The sequence below is a fragment of the Narcine bancroftii genome, chromosome 7 (assembly GCF_036971445.1).
Source record: "Narcine bancroftii isolate sNarBan1 chromosome 7, sNarBan1.hap1, whole genome shotgun sequence".
NCBI classification, from domain to species: Eukaryota; Metazoa; Chordata; class Chondrichthyes; order Torpediniformes; family Narcinidae; genus Narcine; species Narcine bancroftii.
The window spans coordinates 70,961,359-70,983,358 of NC_091475.1; the positions used below are offsets into that span (position 1 = coordinate 70,961,359).

Genomic DNA, 22,000 nt, shown 5'->3' on the forward strand with positions numbered 1-22,000 from the left:
CTGCAAGTTTGCGTGTGTGTTTTGACTGCGTGTGTGTCTGCGTCTTTGGACAGATTTACAATTATTTTTCAGTCAATGTATGTGAAAGAGAGAGTTAAAATTCGTGGAGTTGAGTGAAAGATCGTCTGTTTTGGAGGCAAAATTCCCAATTTCGATTCAACATCAATTTCGGTATTTATTTTCTAACTTTAAAGCAAGTTCAAAGTCGCTGAGACAGAGAAAGAAAGAAATAGGGTCTTAAATGTAATTAAAAAAAACGTTGCAAATTAAATAAAAGTCAAAGTGGTTAAAAGTCTCCAGGGACTTTTTTTTATCAAAGCAGATTTTCTTTTCGAAGAGGGGCTTTGCAGCCACACAACAAAGCTGTCGTGACAACAATGACCAAAGTTTTAATTAGCCTCTTGTCATCGTTCGCCTTATTAATTTGTTGAATCTCCCAACATGAATTATTTACAGTGCTTTGCAATTACATTCACACTGTAAGATCTGGCATTAAAAAACAAAACGCAGATATGCAAGCATATTCGGGACGGGAAGATATGCTGCTTCTTTAGTTATTACTGGGAAAATTATTTTAATTAATAATGATTATCTCTCGTACTTTCATATGTTAGAGTTGCACAAAATTTGAGTCTCATCTTGCATAATGGAGACATTTTTCAATTAAAAATTATGATATATCATCTTATTAAACTCCTAACAAATGATTCCATCATAACGTGTTTTACTGCGAAATTATGCGAATCCCTGCTTCAAATTCAAGTGATAATCGTATTAAAAACAATTTAATGGCCGAACACTCACGTGACCACATTAGCGGCAAAGGTGCAATTCAAGGGAATTGTTTCAAAGGTAATTTAAACCGGGGTTTCTTCGGGCAACATCCACGGTTTCTGAAATAAACCTCGGTTACTCTGCAGAACTGGTGCGTTTGTCTTGTTCAAGCAGTAGAGGAATTAGCCAAGGTATCAGGACAAGAAGAAAATCAATAGGATCATGGCAGTGAATGTCTATTATTCATTGATGATGGTTTAATATAAGTTGCAAAACCAATTGCTGAACAAGTGCTACATGCGAATTCCATAATTCTCACGTTATTCCTTGCAGATTGTAACCTGTTGTTATCTGCTGTGTGCGCCGTGTTTCAGGCAGAACTACTTATCAGTTCATTTCTTTTCACCCCGGGGAGAGGCAAGATCACAACAGTTGGAAGTTAATGGAGGCAAACCAGAGAGCCGGCAGATGTTAACTCGGTATATTCGTGGAGAAGGAACTTCAGTTGTGTTTTCGTATGTTTTGTTCAAGATAGTATATTGCTGGGAATGAAATGAATCCAGGAAGTATCAAGTTCCATTAAAACACAATCGTCGTATTTTCCAACTGCATCAGAATTCAACGTAGACTGTGTTATTTTCGATTTATATTACACTGGGAAAATACTATTAAGCATGCATTTTCTAAAATATTGGCTTGATCCTATGCCTATTAAGTATAATTTAAATGATTGTATGGAGTCGTACCAATGCAACAGCTTTAAGGGATGAAGTGTATGCATTCCAGTTATACTTATTTCAATTTTTCAGTTAATTCACCATTAATGATTTCAACATTGGTGCCTTGCCAGAACTGGACAGAAACTGTAGATCGGAGACTTCAAATCTAACATATGCGTTTACAACCATCACTCTTAGGACAATCAGTGAGACTCAGTGAGGTACTCTCGAACACTTACTTATTACAGTTAGTACAATGTGCTTGGCTCTTCCATTGAAAGTGTCACAAAATATCAGAACCCAGAACAGTTCGAGCTGAGACCCAAACTGTAAAGTGTTTCTCTAGTGCAGTAGGTGGCATCACAAACATGCTTCATGGTGTCCCTATAAGATGCAAGCGTTACAAGGATAATCGTAATCCATAGCACTGTGGATTCAAATACGTTGGGGCTGAAGCAAGTGTCCCAATTTGGAGACGGTTAAAACGTGTGTAGACTTCTGGGAACGATTTTCGGACGGAAATATTTGTTCAATGCATAATTCGGATACCCACATCGAAGATTTAATTTCAATGTCTCCAACTTTTCTACCGTTTTCATGTTCCCTCTGCTGTCCTTGGCCTGTAGTCAAGGTTTACAGTATGAAGATAAAAGTTAGGAAACGAGTTTCTTATAATGTGGCTTAAGTGCCTATCTTGTGGACTTAAAAAAAAATCACCTAAGCTCAAGGTTTACCAAAATTAAGTAAGAAATGTTACACCTGTAAACAGACAACTGTTTCCCTTTTTTTTTCTTTATTTGTAAATGTGCGAAGACACATCTCCCTGTTGTATTTGGCTTACAGAAATAATTTAAATAAATAAGTAAATAAATTTTAAAAAACACAATCCAGGAGAAAGCTTGGCAAATATACATTGGACAGGGATTGACTTAAAGTGAGACGCTTTTATGCATGACGCACACGTGGCTGCGGTTTGTAAACACACATGTGCGGAAATTATAAAGTTATTTACAATAAACACCTCTGTACAATTATAAACAGGGTCGGAATGTTGTGTCGAGTGAAAACAGGCAGTTAACAGTGAAATCACACTATCCACAAGGTCTATCAAGCTACTCTATAGTGTTCATTTCAGTTCCAATGCATAGAATGTTTGCGCTGCAAACGAATAATAACACATTTTTGTATTGAATCCATAGGCGCCAAATTCGGTCTCCATCCTGAGCTCATGCGGTTATTTTTGCCCCTGCGCACGTAATTTAGATGCCCATAAAGGGAGATATTCCTACCCAAAACAGAATCAATAATTTAGTGTGAATATTTGATGCGCAAACTTTTGATAGTTCTATATCAAGCTTGGATGCAAGCGTCGCTTGGAATTTTGATCGTAAACCATAATACACTAACATGTTTTCCAACCAGTACAATCTACTAACTTCTGCGACATATTTTAGTGCAATTACCAAAACGGAGTGCCGACAGCTAACGCCCGTAACATTTCACGAAAAGAAGGGTGATTGTTCAGCATGCAGACCTTTGGAAACGATTATCACTGTAAAATGTCAATTGTGGGATTTTTTTTTCTCTCTCTTTCCCTTTTTCTTAAGAATCCAAAATAAATAATAATGACGCTATCACTTGATCTGAATAAATACTGTTTCAAACAGCAAATCAAGTCAGATTATTCACAAAGCACGCCTGTGCTGTGATTCCTTTGAAGGAATGCAGTACTTGGGAAAACTATACCCCTATAGTGCCCTTCATTTATACTCGGATGTAGAGTCACAAGATCATTTTCGCTGCGGTGGTCATATTTTTTTATACAGCGAAACATTTGCCCTCTGAGCTGATTTTAAAACGCATCAAAATCGCTGGGTTGGAGAGTAAACAAAACGCATCAGAGTACATGTAAACGAATAAAATAAAACGAACTACAGCTTCAACAAAATATCGGGAAGACGGGGTGACCGAGAGCTTCAATCAACTTTCCTTCCAATGCTGCCAAGATAGGGACCAAGCTGCTCGAACCCCACAGTTATTATCTATCAACAGGGAGGGCGGATTTACCTGTGATTTGCATACTTCACCAATAACGTGAGAGAAAAAAAAATAACATAAATATCACGATGCCTCGAAACCCGGCGATTTTGGCATAGGTGTTCATTAAACGCGTTTCTGCCTTGGCAAACCTCCGCTCGCTCCGCTACTCAGTCCTGGACTCGAGTCTTAGCAATTGTCCGCTGCTCAACCAAGTCAGCCAAGCAAAGGGTGATTCCCCGCTGCCTCTTTGCGGCTAGTGGTTGGCAGAAAATTTCATCCGTTTCTGCTTCTGTCTTTGATTGCAAAACCATACCCTGACCACGTTCTTTTTCAGGTCCAGTTTCTCAGCGATTGCCGCGATCTTTTCCGAGGACGGGCGAGGTTGCACGGCGAAGTAAGCTTCCAAGGAGCGCTTCTCCGGGGCGGCGATGGATGTCCTTTTCCGCTTCTTCTCGCCCCCGTTGAAGAGGTCGGGCTTGCTGAGTTTCTCGCGGTGAGCACCCTCCGCCTCTTCCAGCCACGCTTGTAGAATAGGCTTCAGGGCGATCATGTTATTGTGGGAGAGGGTCAGCGACTCGAACCTGCAGATGGTGCTCTGGCTGAGCGACCCGACGCCCGGGATCTTCAAGTTAGCCAGGGCCGAGCCCACGTCGGCCTGGGTCACGCCCAGCTTGATCCGCCTCTGCTTGAAGCGCTCGGCGAAAGCTTCCAGCTCCCGCGGGTCGGCGTCCACGTCGTTTAGGGCGGGCATGCCGGGGCCCACGCCGTGAGCCGCCAGCCCATGAGGGTGCGGGGTCATGTTCAGAGCACTCTGGTGGTGAGGGTGGTGGTGGTGGTGATGGGGATGCGGGCTGCTGAGGTGACCCAGGCCGTGCATATGGGCCGGGTGCGTGTGAGACGAGGTGGGCACCACCCCTGCTTCTCCGCTGCCGGCTCCGGCCATGGCCCCGGCTAAGCTCAGCGAGGAGGTGCTCAGGTGATCGAGAAGTTCTCCGGGATCCAGCGTTTGGTGAGGCTGGTGGTGGTGGTGGTGGTGGTGGTGGTGGTGCGAGGACAACGCGGACGGGTGCGGCAGCGGCGCGGTCGAGGTAGAAGTGCATGGCACGCTGTTCATGTTGTGGTAGGTGGCATCCGGTTTGAACGGGTGGCTCTTGCCTTGGGACACGGCGATATCCACGGCAGCCAGAGCTTCCGCGCGGGCCAGGAGAGTTTCATCCAAGCTGGCGAAGATGTTGCTCTGCAGTTGCTACCAGGAAGACACAGAAAACATCGTCAACCAGCCAATTCTAAATGGAGGTACATTGTCACACAACACTTTTATATGTATTAAAGCATTACTTTAAACCTTCAGGATGAAGGGAGCCCGGCTTACAATATTGCAATGCTTGCAGAGGATCGCTTGAAGCTCTAAAGTTACCAAAATTAAAGATTTTAATTGCAATTTCACGGCGGAAATTTTAGCGACTCCACATCAAAATCAACAAAAGTTTCTGTTACAAGCAGCGACACATTTTAAGAACCTTTGCCCCATGCGGCGTCGCTTAAGTTCGCGTTCACAAACGGCACACAGAAGAGGTAGCTACATACCGGCGGCGCTGGCAGACAGGCTCTCCTTATTGCTTCCGAGCTGGAGTGCAGAGAGGTGTATTTGTGCTCAGGTAGGGTATGATGCATGCCGAAGGCTGGTTGCTTGCTGTTCATGGACATCATTTTGAACACTGGACATAAGGATGCCCGAGAGAGCAAATGAGGTTGCAACAGTATTTAAAAGAAAGTAAAAGTTCTGAGACTAGATGTATTATATAGGCATTTATGATTTTTTTTATAGATAAATAAATATGGGGCGGCAGGCCGGTGTGCCGCCTGCACGCCCTGGCTGTGTGCGCGTCTCTCTCACTCACAGCTGTCTCTCGAGCTGGTCTAGACAGATGAGGCGCTTACACCTGCTCCCGAGTCTCGTCCCATCCCCTCCGCACTCGCGCGAGATCCCTCCCTCGCTCTCCTCCCCTCCACCCCCACCCCCCCTCCCCACCCCCACTGAAGTCCAGAGGCCCGGTGCAGCGCATGAGAACCGGATGTCGCCAGGCAGAGGAGGTTGGCGAGAGCACAGAGAGAGAGAGAGAGAGAGCAAGGGCCACCCCCTGCTCGCCGTCCAGTCCCTCGGCCGTGCAAACGTGCTTGTGCTCCGCCTTCCCCGCTGCCGGAGCCTGGGTGGCTGTGATTGACAAGCCGACCAAACCCTGACTGCAAGTTCAGGGTAGAACTACAGATCCCACCGTACAGCTTTTTACCAGTTCAGGGGTCCGAGCACGAACATATGCAAAATAATCACTTCGAATTGCAATACAGAAGCCAATTGCAGATAAGTGCAGCATATGCCATTGGGGCGGCCCCTTGAGGTGTCTTGTAATATCCTCGAAAATGATTAAATATCGAACTAATGCCTAGACGTATGCGTGTGTTAGTGCTTCAGAAAGAGATCCAGACTCCTGTTAAAATGATCCGAACAGGTTTTGAACACAAAGCAGTTGAGGTGCATGTAATTCAATGCGGGACCCCCCCCCCCCCCCCCACCCAAATGCAGGAAGAATTCTGTGGTCAGGTCGCAGATGTGGAGAGAAATAGTTGCCGATCTTTCCGGTCGAGACCCCACATCAAATCAAACGTGCTCTCATGTATTTCTCGCCGCAGACGCTGCCTGTCCGGCAGAGTTCTTCCCGCACAGTGGGGTTTATTTTCCTTTGAGCCCGGATTCCAGCACCTGCAGTCTCTTGCACCTCCAAGTTCAATGCATTTCGCGGCAGTCCCTGGCTCAACACCTGAAGCCAAAAGAATCTAGAGGTCGTCAAACTTTGCTTGCACTCTATGCTCCCCCCCCCCCCCCCCCCCCGGTTTAAAGGCCGGTCATGTGCGCACGCGCACTTTCCTTGCGTTCCTTGGAGTGGAGGTTCAATTCCTGCTGGAATACCCAGTACACATCGACACGATCGGTGTTAAATTCTCCGTTGGGCTGTGTCGAATTTAATTAGGTAGGCTCTTTTGAAATGTTTTATTTTACTGGCCACATTTCCCCCCCCCACCCCGAATCTCCCCATGACTGCTGCAGGATTCAGGCTCCATCTCGCGAGAACTTTATCCAAGTCAGAACATGATGAAATAGTTCTATTCGTAAGCTCAATTAGAATCAAAATAGTGAATGGGCGAAGTTCACAGATTTAAGAGAATTCGGCCTGCGAAATTCCCCTGATGATTAAAAAAAACTCTTACATGTGCATTCTTCATAATAAAGAAAACAAATGCTGGGAAGGGGGTTCTAGTTTGTATATAATAGATGGCAACTTGTTTTCCACTGATGCAGAAGTTTAACCCTTAAAAAATCATTTCGAAAAGTTTATGAAAGTCGTTATTTTGTCCCATTTCACAACAATCTGCCGTCCAAGAGTAAATACTTGGTTCTGTTTATACTTCCAGCAACTGCAGGAGCATGGATTGTGATTCCGCAGAATGATTTTTGTGTCCGCCTCCTAACGGAACCGATTAAGATCGTTTCTTCTTTCTCTTTGCAGCTTTAACCACGTTCCTGTGATATTTTGTAGTCCGATCTATTTTTTTTTCACACGCATACTCTATACCAACGTGAACTATCGTCATTATTCTTCATGTGTAAGTATTTAGAACTCTGTTGGGATTTGATGAGATCGCAATGATAAGAGAACTTCTATGCTAAATTTTATAGCATACTACCACGTGCGTAAACGCGAAGACAGTGAACGATGGCATTAGTCTGCTAATGGGTTATTAATACATAATCGTTTCTAACCGGATTTTTTTTTTCTGTTTGAACACTGCATTGAGCAGCCCGGTTCACCTTTTACAATTAAGATAAAATGCAATCAGAAATAAACTTTACTTATGAAATTAAACCCATAACATTCATACCCGGAATATTAGTGCTGATATCAATTAAGTAGTAAGATTCTTGGGGTCGGCATTTATTGTCAGTTTGCAATTTTAACGTCAATACAACTTTGATTTGATTTAATTAAAAGCTACTTAGAGACCGGCTTCTATGTCCTTGACTTTTATATCTGTAAGGCCGCCAACACTTTTCCAGAGAAATGTTGCTGAATCATCAAACTTTGTAAGTGCTTGAAATAAAGCCATGATATGGGTTTCAAACTGGTGTTATTTCGAATGTATTGTATATACCGGAGGCATGCTTAACATACTCCCACAAGAGTTTGCCATTGACTTTATTGTGGAAGTAAAATCTCAAAGAGTAACCCTTCATATTTCATGCATCGGTTTTCCAGTATTCAAACTATATATAATTATGGATCAAACTTCATGGGAACCAAGAGGTAGAAACTACATCCTCAACAAGTACCAAGAAAGGGGACCACCCCCACCATGACATGTCAAGGCAATGATGTCCATGTCCGTCGCTAGTTTCTATCAACTGAAGCAAAATGGGAAAATCTTGTGAAGACAAACGGGGTAAATATCTGCTCCAGTGGACAACAAATAAAAGAGAAAAATAGCATTGGTCAAAACATTTGTTGAAAATCGTCATATTATCGAGCAGAGACCAATAAAGGTTTCTTTCACGCGTTCATCGCTCTTCGGAGGTGACATGGTGGAGTGACCTCGGGGGCCACTAGTTGAGCATGCTAACGTGAGAAGGAATTGGTAGACAGTTTCTCAACTGCATATCCCCTTGTTTCTGAAAATAAACCTAATCAAACCAACCCAAGGTACATAAATAAAAGGATTCACTTGGGAAATCAAAACTTTCTCACGTAAATGTTTCCAGGGAATTGTCTACGCATTAGATTTCTGCAGGTTCCAGGACGAAACACCTTTGGAGGTTGCAGCGTTCAAGCAGGCAATTGTGTTTATAAGAAAGAGAACAAGGGACTTTTTCAGAGTGTGTACAGAATTCAATATTGAATTAATATTCAATCAGCAATTACAGAAAATAGACGTAACGGAGCAGAGCATTCGGGAAAGTTTCTGATTCGCCGTGATCTCCAGATTATTTCAGCACTTGCATCTCTTCATTTTATAGTTGTATAAATCGTAAACCTTCACCAATCGCAGAAACGTTGCCATTAATCATGTTTTTAAGAGAGTTGGTCTGAGCAAGAACAGTACCTTAATAATTCCTCATAAACTGCGAGTTAAGCATATTTTAGGGCCCATGCCTAAAATATAATCAGTAAGGCGAATCCTGTTTTCTGTTTTCCAGGGAAATGTTTTATTTATTTTAAAATATTTTTGGTGTTGTTTGAAATCGGTTCTATGCCTTGTCTTGGGACGTTATACTACTTTTAAAAACAAGTAGATTCTTTCTATTGCCGCAATTGACCTATCTACGTGAATCATGAAGGAACAAGTTCACATCTGAAATTGCTAAGAGGAATGTTTACATCCCTGGACCATTTTTTTCCATAAAGATTTTCCCAAGATATTTGATTGGATCTGCGTCCCTCCCATTACAATAACGTAACTGATTGATCACGAGCAATGCCGAGGGAAGGGGTACAGAAGGAACAGGGAAATCTCTACTTTCTGCGGAGTAGTTATCCGTAGTCAGCGGGCCACATCCTTCATGTGATATTTGTCGGTTGTAATGTGATTGTCCCAATAGGCAAATGGCAGCGAGAACTGTAATTGTAAATCAGCATCCGTGAATATATTTCATCTTTTTTTTTGCTGCCTGTAAGACATACTTCAGTGTCATGGTGTAGTGATAATCAAGGAGATTTAGATACATTTGTTTATGTGCAGAAATGGTCTCCGGTCAGAAACGTCTGTTATCTTTACCTTAAACTCATATGGACGCTACGAGATCTGCTGAGTTCCTCTTGCATGCCTGTGTTTTTAATGTCAGACACAATATACACTTGCTGATTTGGGTCTACTAATGTACATTATCTGCATTCTTTGAGCAAATGTGGTTGTGGGCTTGAATACCAATTATAAGTCAGGCTAGCCCATGTTTTTCGATTTAGTACTCGGAATGACATCTTTAAAGCACCCTATAAGAAAAAACATTCATGTAACTAAAGATAACAACTTTCAATTCCTCTGGAATAATTGGGTGTAACGACAATATTGCACCCGAATTATGGAGAACATTTTTAAAACATCTCAATTTTATTAGCATTTCAGACAGGAAATGAATGCACCCTTTAATTTATTTCTCTCTTTAATTGGGCGTGAGACGTGGGTGGTGAATCTTTGTGAGCCGTCCATTGTAATGACCAATATCTTCAGTTGGAGCAATAATATTCCCTTTTGATCCTGTGGGGCTGCTGGATTTCTTCCCACAAAGACACGCATACATAATGGACAACGTTCAGCTCCGACTGGAATTGTCAGTGAATCAGAACTCTGTTGAGAATTATGTGCAGGAATGTGTGATTGCACTCCTCGGGTCGATAATATTTTGAATTATTTTTAATGAGGCACAACTAGTTCTGAATAATTCTTCAATAGAGATCTTCTACAAATAGCTGGCTATGATTTTGGAATTTAATGGCGCTGCAACACAGGGTAGAAGGCAACGTTGTATGTATGACTCATTATAAGAACTGGTGGATAACTGTACCTTGACTTCGCCACGAGCGTCTCAAGTAACCATTGCACCGATTCGATTTTTCAGCTACGCAGCCACGTTGTGTTGAGGGCACAGTCTTAATGGCCCTGTTGTGAAATAGTGTTCTGCTTCTCAGTCGCGATGACAAAGTTATTGCGTTGAAATCCGTAATTGCATGTAAAATATTGTGTCAGGAAAGCGTTTGATTGAATTGTTTTCAGAAACGAGGTAAACTTCCGCCTTGCCCACTGCTGTAAGACTATCAAGGGGTTTAAAATTCCACTGTCCCGCCGTTTCTTTTTTTTTACACACACACCATGATGTATTTTGCATTAGTTTTACAAGCTCAGAGGGCAGCCAACCCGCGCAATGCCGAGTTCAAAGGCCATCGCCCAGTAAGCAGGCCAATTAGGACACATTCAGCGCCAACTGATGCCGTCTGAAAATTATTCTCACATTTCGGAGGTCAAAGTCCGACATTAGATAAATTAAAAATAAAAGCTTACTTGTATTTACAATAGTCAGTTTGACGTGAAATACTAACGCTGGGAATTTATTTCATTATTACCATTAACATATCCAGATTTAATATGGTTTATACGAAATCATGTTTTGAGTATGTTATGGAATATGAAATGATACGGTATATGCTTTTCAATTGAATCAGTTTCTCAGATTAGCAAAGAACTGTCGACATTATGGTGGTAATTGAGATTTCATTCAAAGTCTGAAACGATGTACTATTAAATATTGAAAGCCTTAATTGTGGTTTCCATCCCAGGGTACCTGGTGCTGAACCCCTTTAGGGGGAAGGTAGGAGCTTGCCTGCTTGGGGTCTGGATGCCAGCGTTCTGATTATACATCTTGTGATGCCATTGTTATCTAATTGCCGCTTGCACCATTCCAAGTTCTGCGGAATCCCACATCTGGTCAGATTTATTGGAATTCTTTTTTTTTTGAAAAGAAACCATGCATCTTTTACAAGCCTTTAATCACTCCATGAAATTTTAATTCATGAACCGCGGTGCGTTTAAATAAGTGAAGCGTTAATTCATTAGGATTAATTAATTTGCTAAGAAGTTGTATACACGGCTGACACCATATTGATCTGTTGGTGTTAATGTGCAAATAGGATAATGACGAGCCCAACGACAAGATTAAGCCTTAAGCCCGTTACGGGTTTATGTTTGTTGTCAAAAGTTTATGATGTAATGCGAAGTGACACATAGATAAACAGCAGAGTGGATCCGAAAATCGAAATATTGCATTTCCTTTGATGTGTCAACAATGCTCTTTTATTCATTGGATTGATTCATTATTTTTTTTAACTTTGCCGGCGCAACTATCTACCTGCGGTCTTTCACTCGACGAAACAGAAAGCCGCGAACCAGCCTCATTTGACCTAGGGTTGGTGGACAGGAGTTGGTGATCACCAGAACACGGACAGAGGGGACGCCTTGTGCCCAGTTCCTTTGGAAGTGGGATGGACATTTGCAAATGGGAATCTTGGAAAGGACACGAAGGATTGTTTGCATCTTCCTGGATTGCATTGTTGGATTCGGAGCTTTGTGTTCGTCCAACATAAACGGCGCTCCCATTCGAATTAACTACTTCCAATCGATGGCTTAGATCGCCGAAATCCGATTACAGGTATTGCTTCTAAAGCGAGTCGGCAATAAAGCGCAATGATTGTATTAACGTCAAATAAATGCGATTACAATCTTTGATTCTTCCAGTTTTATTGACGTTGTTGTATGGAGGTCAGGGTTTGTCGGTCGGATTTATGCTTTCTAACGGGCGCGTCGTCCGAAGAACTGACGGGGAAGGGTCGACGGCGCCGTGTGACTGATTATCCCGCAATGCCAATTCCGGATGAACATCAACCGTGACCCACATTCACGGGAAAGCGGTCGTGTTACTGTGCAGCCCGAACCACGGCGCAGCCTTTCGACAGCAGTGGGGTTACCCACGGTACACAACTTGCCAGCAAATGTGGGGACATTATGCTTTTCGTATTGAGAAAATGAGCCGACATCCAACGCGCTGAACCGCACTCACTCAGTGCCGCTGGAATTTCTCTCAACTCTTTCGGTCCTTCGATCATCTGCGGCATTTGCTCCGAACACCTGGGCTGAGACTGAAGCGGAGTGAAGCGCTCAAGCTGGTTGAAAGCCCCAGTGGACCAGGCGCTGGTTGTGGGTGGGTGTGTAGGGTGGGGGGTGAGGTAGAAGGGCAATACTGCACTGCCGAGTCGCCTTTGCGAGATTAAGACGAGTTTCAGTCCCGGTCCAGGCAGAGTGGAAGAGGTCTCCGAAGCCAATTTACCCGTCGACTTTTGCTATAACCTAAGCGAATGCAGATTTTTTTACATTGCAAGATGGGTTAGACTTGGTTTGGCTCTCTCAGAACCGGCCCGGAACTTTGGAACGCGTTGGACCGAGTTGCTAACTGCAATCACGAATAGAACCATTAACTGTATATCAAAAAACCCCATGGACCCTTGACGCCGTAAATTTAATTATCCATCCTTTGATATTTATGATCTAATTTCTGCCTTGTATTTGTGATCATTTATATATATTTTTTTACTATTGTAGTTGGTGTGTTTTATTTACCTGCAGCAGTCGAGAATATCGGTCAATCTCCACATATGTATGCAACAATAAGCACACTGGACACACAAACGACAGTGCTGGACAGCGTCCACAAATCTGCCACACAGCCATAGGTTGGATCCCAACTTCCGGCATTGTTGGGGTGGAGTTTGCATGCTCGCACCGTGACCTCATCGTTTCACGGCTCGCCCCGCACCACCCGGTGCTTCGATATCCTTTCACATCCCAAAGATTCTGACGTTGATCAGTGAAGTTGGCACTGTAACCTGTCCCTAAATGTGTGGCACTAGAAAGAAAGTGTGGAGGGGCATGACTGAGAGAGAATAAGTTGGAAGGTAATAGGGAACTAAGTGGGAGTGGGGGTGGGGGGTGGTAGAAGAAATAGGATTACTCCCTTGGCAGGCATCATGACCTGGATGGATTCCTTTGGAGTCAATAATTTTATAACATTATTCAGTGTGGTTTGACGTGGTGCTGGAAAGAGGACACTGAATGGTTATGCTCAGTTAACCTGTGCATGAACAGGCATGGCACATTTAGCCCTCATTTTATCATCAGTGCTGACTGTGTTATTTATTACCTGGTGCCTAGCCACCCCCGAGATCAAATTCTGGCACCAGCCTGAGCCCACGGTTGCTCTTAACATATAGGTTCAGATTACCTATAATTATACTGGACACTTTTTTTTCCAGAAGAAAAAAAACCTGACAGCATCAGGCTGAACTCAGAGATAATTTCAGATTGGCTACATCATGCAGGAAGTTGGAGAAATAGCATGAAATTTGATCGAATTTAGCACATTTCATGACGCTGACACATTGTGTTAGTTCAACTGACCTAAAAATGTTTTGCCGCTGATTTTTATTTGTACTCAGCAGCTGATGCCTCTCGTGCCAGTGTCCAACAATCGTTGGCCAGTAGGGATGGATTCCAGTTGCACTAATATCACTTTTCTATGTTCCTCGTTCATCGTTGGCTGCAGGGAAGACGTCCAAGTACAAATGGTCAACAATGTATTTTCAGTTACATGTTGCACTTTGTGGTTTTGTAGGATTAAAGTAGTCTTAAAATAGGATGGGAAATCACAAAATAGGTTATATCTAAAAAAATGGTAAGTGATAGGAAAAAAAAAGGTTATTTTCATGATCAGCTGCCCAAAATTCATAGAATACACCCAAAAGTGTTCAGGAAGGAAACTCATTGTTGTCTAGTGTGGGTTAGAGGAAGTTGATGGAAGCTTTAAGGAAGCTTATGCAGATTAGGGCCATCTCTGTTCAGTCAGGCAGCTTTGGACCCTTCTCGTACTGCTCCTCCCTGGCAGGGTTTGGGAAAGTGTTATATTTGAATCAAAATCGAAGCTCAAGCACCAAGAGCATCCAACATGCTTGCTAGAATCACGTATGGGTCAGTACATCTTTCAGAAAAGGTGTTAAGAGAGCCAACAGAATGTTATCATTTATTGTTAAGGGTATTTTATACACAAGTGACAAGGTTATGCAACAGTTAATTAGGGTATTGGTGAGACCACATCCAATGTTTTGCTCTCTTAATTTTATGATCATGGTTAATACATTAAAAATAGTACAGAGAATATTTACTCTTCCAATTCATGGAATGGATAGACTGTCATTTGAAGTAAGGTTGGACAATATAGGATTATATCTGTTGGATTATATCTGTTCAGATATACCTAGTCGCTTGCTGAGGCACTGATATCCTAAAGGACATCATCAATATCTCACTCCAGCAGTCCATTGCCTCTGAAGAATTCAAGGCAGTCACCATCATCCTGCTGCCTACGACAGCAATGGTAGCTGGACTAAATGACTACAACCAGCAGCACTAACCTCTATGATCACGGAATGCTCTGAGCCATTTGTAATACCTTGGCATCAAAGTGCACCTACCAACAACAAAATTCCATTTTGCCTACCTGCCAGACCCATCCACAGATAATGCAATAGCCCTGACCCTCCACTCCTCCACCTTGGCCCACCAAGTGAATGCTACCTCACATGCCACCCTGTGGTTCATTGACTCCAGCTCAGCATTGAACATAATACCTCAGAAGATGGTAGCCCTCTCTGCATCTGAATCCTGGATTTCTTGAATGAAAGACCACAACCTATTTGGCTTGGCAGCAAGAACTCAAGCCCCATCACACTGAGCATTGGTACACCTCAAGGCTGCATGCTCAGCCTGCTACTGTTCACACTGCTAACACACAACTGCACTGTCATGATCAGTCCCAACAGAATCATCAAGTTTGCAGATGGCAGATGGCCATATCGACAACAATGTTGAGTCAGGTTAAAGAGAGGAGGTTAAACAGCAGTGCAAGAGGACTAATCTAAGGCTCAATGTAGACAAGACAAAGGAGATTATTGTAGACTTCTTATCGCAGATGAGGATCGCAAGGTTTCTTGCTGTCCTTTTAAGGGATGACCTATCCTAAATGGACAACATCCACTCATTCGTCAGGAAGGTGCAACAGTGCCTACATTTCCTAAAGAGGTTGAGAAGGCAAAGGTTACTGGTCAACAACAGAATGTCCTGGCTAGATGTATCATAATGTAGAATGGTAGCTGCCAAGATCACTGGATTCTCCATTTTATTGATGATATTTACAGGGAGCGGTGCTTGAAGAGGGCTCAAAAAATCATTGAGAACCCAAACTGTCCAGCCCGCAGTATCTTTGAGACTACTTACAAGAGATATAGGAAGATTAAAAACCAGGACAGTCAAGCTGGAAAACAGATTGTTTGCACACTGTTGAACAATCCTAGAAAGCTGTGAATTATTTTTATATTTATTTTGGATTGCTTTATATACATGTGCTTGTTGTGTAGGGTGTACTGTGTGTGTGTGTGTGTGTGTGTGTGTGTTTGTGTGTGTGTGTGGATTATGGTTTGGAGATGTGCTGTTTTAGCTCCACATCGGGCACACAGAACTCAAAACGGTCAACCAGTTTACCTACCTCGGCTGCACCATTTCATCTTATGCAAGGATCGACAACGAGATAGACAACAGACTCGCCAAGGCAAATAGCGCCTTTGGAAGACTACACAAGAGTCTGGAAAAACAACCACCTGAAGAAACACACAAAGATCAGCGTGTACAGAGCCGTTGTCATACACACGCTCCTGTTTGGCTCCGAATCATGGGTCCTCTACCAGCATCACCTACGGCTCCTAGAAAGCTTCCATCAGCACTGTCTCCGCTCCATCCTCAACATTCATTGGAATGACTTCATCACCAACATCGAAGTACTCGAGCTGGCAGAGTCCGCAAGCATCGAATCCATGCTGCTGAAGACCTAACTGCGCTGGGTGGGTCACGTTTCGAGAATGGAGGACCATCGCATTCCCAAGATTGTGTTATATGGCGAGCTCTCCACTGGCCACCGAGACAGAGGTGCACCAAAGAAGAGGTATAAGGACTGCTTAAAAAAAATCTCTTGGTGCCTGGCACATTGACCACCGCCAGTGGGCTGATATCGCCTCCAACCGTGCATCTTGGCGTCTCACAGTTCAGCGGGCAGCAACCTCCTTTGAAGAAGACCGCAGAGCCCACCTCACTGACAAAAGACAAAGGAGGAAAAGCCCAACACCCAACCCCAACCAACCAATTTTACCTTGCAACCGCTGCAACCGTGCCTGCCTGTCCCGCATCGGACTTGTCAGTCACCAACGAGCCTGCAGCAGATAAATCGTCCGTGAAGCCAAGCCAAAGAATATGTACAATCAAATGACAATGAATGGAGAGAACTTAAATTAAACATTTAATTTACTAAGGGGTCTTAAGGTGCAGCACGGTTGGCATATCTTTACAGCGCCAGCAATCAAGACTAGGGTTTGAATCCCGTGCTGTCTGTCAGGAGTTTGTATGTTTTCCCCGTGTCTCTGTGGGTTTTCCCCGGGGGCTCCGGTTTCCTTCCACCATTTGAAAAGTACTGGGGTGTAGGTTAATAGGGTATAAATTGGGTGGTACAGACTTGTGGGCCAAAATGACCTGTTACCATCCTATGTCTAAATTTAACTAAAAAAATATTTAATTTAAACATTTAAAATTTAAAGGTATATGTGGAGAGGACACTTCCCCATGTAGGAGAATTAAGAGCTTTGACTGTTGTTTTAAATTAATGATTTCCAATTTTTAAACAGAGATGAGCCTGAGGATTGAGCCCGTCCAACACTGCTTCTAAATATCTTTTCTGGAAGAAAGTTCTTGAATATTTTTCAGGCTTTGCCAGATAGTTTCAACAAGTCAGAAGGTGAACTTTTATAATGGCTTATACAGGAAAGTATTTTTGAGGTTTCAGTCAGATCAGTCATGATCGTACTAAATGATAGAACAGCCATGAGTGGTGGAGTAGCCAAATTCCTACCTATTCTAATACTTGTAAATGTGCATGGATATGAACACAAAAGATGGGAATGGGCATTCTGTTCCTCAAGATTGATCTGCAATTCAATAAGATGGTGGCTGATCTCCCACTGATTATTTTCTTGGCCTAATTCCATAGACTTTGATATCTATATTCAGAAATCTATTGATCACTTTTAAGTGTAATGAATGATCTACCCTCAACAGCCCTCTGGGATAAAGAATGCCAAAGATTCACTAACCTCTGAATGAAGAAATTTCTCCATCTCAAACCTAAATGTATACTGCTTATTTAGACATATAGCACAGTAACAGGCCATTTCGGCCTATGAGTCCGTGCTGCTAATTCCACCCAATCAACCTACAACCCTCAGTACATTTTGAATGGTGGGACGAAACTAAAGCCCCAGATGAAACCCACACAGACACAGGGGGAAACGTACAATCTCCTGACAACACAGGATTCAAACCAATTCAACTAGTGAGAATAAATTGTAAACAGAAGTTTAAGGGTGGAAGCACAGAAGTAATGTGGAGGAAGTTTAGGGACCACTTGTGCAGGATTCAAGATAGCTGGGGCAGTAGCTATGATCTTTGTGACCTCTTTGGTCACAGGGGAGGTGTCAGAGGATTGGAGAATGGTAAATGTAGTCCCCATGTTTCAAAAAAGTAATAGGGAGAATCCTGGGGACTATAGACCATTGAGTCTTACAACAGGGGTGTGCAAACTAATGGAGAGGGTTCTTAAGGATAGGATCTATGAGCATTTGGAGAAGTACCATCTACTCAAGGATAGCAGGATGGGTTTGTGAAGGGAAGGTCATGCCTCATGAGTCTAAATGAGTTTTTTGAGGTAACAAATGAAATTGATGAGGGTAGGGCAGTAGATGTGGTCAACATGGATCGTAGCAAAGCATTTGACAAGGTCCCCCACGAGAGACTTATCCAGAAAGTCATGATCAATGGAACTTTGGCGTGTGGATAAAAAACTGGCTTTTGGAAGAAAGCAGAGAGTAGTAGTAGAAGGAAAGTATTCTGCCTGGAGGTCAGTGACTAGTAGACTGCAGCAGGGATCTGTTCTGGGACCCCTGCTCCTTGTGATTTTTATAAATGAGCTGGATGAAGAGGCAGAAGGATGGGTCAGTTGGTTTGTGAATGACACGAAGGATAGAGGAGTTGTGGATGGAGCTGAAGGTTGTCAAAAGTTACAGGAGGACAGAGGATGCAGAACTGGTCAGAAAAGTGGCAGATGGATTTCAGTCTGGTTAAGTGTGAGGTGGTGCATTTCAGAAGGACTCGCCAGAAGGCTGAGTACAGGGTTAATGGTCAGTTACTTAAGAGTGTGGATGAACAGAGGGACCTTGGGGTCCAAACCCATACATCCCTCAAGTTCACTGCACAGGTTAATAGGATAATTAAGCAGGCCTATGGGATGCTGGGCTTCATTAATAGGGGGATTGAGTTCAGGAGTAGAGAGGTCATGTTGTAACTCTACAAATCTCTGGTGGGACCACACTTTTTGAGTATTGTCTTCAGTTCTGGCCATCTCATTATAGGAAGGATGTGGAAGCTATAGAGAGGGTGCAACGTTGCCCGGATTGGGAAACAAATCTAATGAGGCAAGATTAGCAGAGCAGGGACTTTTCTTTTTGGAGCGTAGAAGGATAAGATGAGACTTAATAGAGGTCTACAAGATTATGAGAAGCATAGATGGGATGGACAGCCAGCACCTGTTTCCTAGAGCAGGATCAGCAAACACCAGAGGACAGATGTACAAAATGAAGGGAGGGAAGTTTAGGGGAGACATCACGGGAAAGGTTTTATATATATATGTATATGTGTGTGTATGTATGTATCTATACACTCAGAGTTGTGGGTGCCTGGAATGCCTTGCCAGGTATGATAATGGAGAGCATTTAAGAAATGCTTAAGACACATGGATGAAAGAAAAATAGAGGGTTATGGGGTAGGGAGGGTTTAGTACATTATTTTTTAAAGGGACATCATTGAGGTCTGAAGGGCCTGTACTGTTCTATGTACCACGGTCCCAATCAATGGTGCTGTAATAGCTATGCCCTTGTGTTCTACTCAGGAGAAACATTCCTCCTGCATCTACCTTGTTTCATCTTCTAAGGAAGCTTGTATGTTTCAATGTGTTAGTTCTCATTTCCGAGCACCAGAGAAACCTAGTCCCCATAACACAGCTCTAACCCCAGGAATCCATCCGGTGTTGCCTCCATTCCAAATATTTCTTTACTTTGGAAAGGACGCCATTAAAAAAAACATAAGTATTTTTGTAAAGTTCTTTATTGCATGAACACATTATTACATTTAAAACGGATTTATTTTTAATGTATCTCTACATACTGCTCTTGCAGATATGCAAAGAATAAATGAAATGCATTTTCAATGATGTACCATTTAAGCAAAGTCAAATACATTTTTTTGAAGTATTCCGCACATTTCAAATGATCCATGCAAGACAAGCCAAATCGGTGCAATATACGAAGGGAAATTACAAAAGACAACTCTTTTTACCTTTCATTTCTGTACCAGAGGGAAAAAAGATCTAAGATTCCAGAATCTCTTGTACAGAACGTGCTTCTGTGCATCATTCAACCAAGCTCAATGTCTCACTTGCTCAGATTCTTCACTTACACCCATTTAAACTCCAAGCTCATTTGACAGATAACTGCAAAAACCCAAGTCTCAAAAGGTGCAGATTATTCTCTAAAGTATATTTTTTCTAATGATTTTTTGAAGGATTGATAAATTGCTAACTAATCTTAACTCACAGTTCATTTACCATCAAGTTCAAAACTGCATCATGAGGGATAAGGAGGTCTAGGGGACTATTATAACAATGGATTATTCTCCTTTTAGCACTAATACCTTAAGAGATGGAATTTCATAAGCACATAGCTAGATAATGTGTGGATGAAGCACCAAATTTTCCCCATATTAGCACAGAGCATGTCATTTGGGAATTACATTCGAAAGTAGTTGAGTGTTTTACTTTTAGTGGCCGATTGGAAGAGGTCACAGCAGCTTTCTTGTCTCCCAACGCCTTAACTACAAATCAAAAAAGATGAGCAACTGGAATTGCGTTTGTCACACCAAGTCAGATGTTCTGCATCTGTACTCTCTGAACATGGTTTGTTTCCCATTTACTGTTGGACACAACAGAAAACTTGTCTACCAGGGCACTGCTATTGTGCTGTCTCAAATAACACATTACCTGGTAACAAGAGGGATGGGTAAAAAAACCGCCACAAACTACGATGATAAAATGGACTCAAGATTCCAGTGTAAGGAGGGAAATCTAAACACAGTAAGAGTTTCAATTCAGACTTGTTTTTGAAGATTTGGATGGACTGGACAGATCCTCACTACAATTCAGTGGCTTTCTTTTATTGGTCTGGTATCGGTTGGCTGTTTGCAGCAATTGTTCGTTATCAGCCATTGAACAGTTGTTCCACAAAGATGGTTTTTTGTGTTGGAGGACAGACAAATCCAAAGGCACTGAGAGAAAAGGGGGACTAAACCTACAGTGGAAAGAGGATTTCTCTTCTGAAGACAAAGATTTTTCCTTTAGGTTTGAAGCAATTGGAGATACAGAGGGCAGTGGAACCGGAATTTGCTCCCTGTTTTTTACCTGATCTCTGATATCAGAGGCAGGGACAAGGAGCTGATTTTGCCTCATCTTCTGCACTAATCTGTTCTCAGCTTCATTCAAAAGTTCAGTACACTGCGCCAGATCTGATGTCAGAGACACGTCAAGGTCAGAGAGATCTTGTCGCAGCAGAGAGCACCGAGGATTGGCAGTATTCTCAGTCTCGTCCAACATGAAATCCAGTTCCGATATCTTTTCTCGATAAGCTGCATCCATTGATGTCTCACTAGAGGTTCGGGATCGTTCACTCCTGCATTCAGCAAGACAAGGAACCTCAGTAAGTGGACCACTGAGAAGATCTGGCATTCTGCCCTTCAATTTGGGGTCGTCAGTTGCAGACGTTTGCAAGTTCTGCCTTGCAGTCACTTTATTGGCACTTTCAGTGGGACTAGGTTGACAATCCCAAAACATCAAGCTTTCAGATGTAAGGTCCGCATTCTGCACAGGACTACAATCAACATTTTGCTTCACCAAAATCTGCTCTTCCAAATCTGCATTTCTCCATCGAGCATCATCAAAATTAAGCCTTCTCAAGTAGCTCATCTTCTCACCATCTCTCTTTCTCAGAGGACTGGCATCATCATCAGTGCTGTCCAGGTGGAGGCCGCCAAGTGGCGTGGATGGTGTGCAGGGGCTAGGAAGCTCAAACTGGATCTCGCTCTCATTCACGGCCAAGGCACGGTCCTCATTCTTCGCATCAGATGCCAGACAACGCAGAACACCCTTCTTAGCAGGGGCTGCGGCCAAATCCTCGCTGGCAGCACGGGCTTGTTTACTGGGCCCCGACTTGCAGTCCGTTCCACTTGCGCTTCCTTGGCAGGAGAGGGTGAAAGATGATTGGGCACCATCTACCTGGTTGACAGACCACTGCTCGATTTCACTGAGGCTTCGCCTCGAGGCTGTAACCCTCTTTTCCTGGAGGTCATCGTGACAGTTCCATGCTTTCCCGCCACTTCCATTTTCTCCAGACGGTGCTGCAGCAGATGGTGATGCCGAAGAGAGTTTCCTCCCAATGTTTTCACTTGGCTCACTCTTCCCCTTCAACCGCTCCATCAGGATCTCCATATCCTCAATGTACTTATCACTTCGCTCCAGAGCCCTCTTCAGACGATTCATCTCACGTTCATATTGCTCCACTTTGGACTGAAGAGCAGCCACTGTGAACCGCCCAAATCTGCAGGCAGATATAAAG

The 22,000-nt window shown here is 43.1% G+C and overlaps 2 protein-coding genes across 3 annotated transcripts in view; both read right to left on the reverse strand.

Annotated features, from left to right (window-relative positions):
- Positions 1 to 3,786: 3,786 nt before the first annotated feature.
- pou4f1 (POU class 4 homeobox 1) lies at positions 3,787 to 5,243 on the reverse strand. Its single transcript, XM_069892391.1, has 2 exons — positions 5,121 to 5,243; positions 3,787 to 4,779 (listed from the first exon to the last, which is right to left on the reverse strand). The coding sequence occupies exons 1-2, from the start codon at positions 5,241 to 5,243 to the stop codon at positions 3,787 to 3,789; spliced, it is 1,116 nt and encodes a 371-aa protein (XP_069748492.1).
- Positions 5,244 to 19,476: 14,233 nt separating this feature from the next.
- Positions 19,477 to 22,000, reverse strand: part of obi1 (ORC ubiquitin ligase 1) — a 32,238-nt gene continuing 29,714 nt past the window's right edge. For both annotated transcript variants that reach the window (XM_069890318.1, XM_069890319.1), the window contains exon 6: positions 19,477 to 21,982. In XM_069890318.1, the coding sequence (XP_069746419.1) occupies positions 20,476 to 21,982 (1,507 nt within the window). In that variant the 3' untranslated portion in view covers positions 19,477 to 20,475. The remainder of the gene's footprint in view (positions 21,983 to 22,000) is intronic.

Excerpts from the sequence above, each read along its gene's own strand:
- pou4f1 (XM_069892391.1), bottom strand. The coding sequence starts at position 5,243 with ATGATGTCCATGAACAGCAAGCAACCAGCCTTCGGCATGCATCATACC. Across the intron at positions 4,780-5,120 it reads CCTGTCTGCCAGCGCCGCCG|CAACTGCAGAGCAACATCTT; the intron begins GTATGTAGCTAC and ends TCTTCCTGGTAG.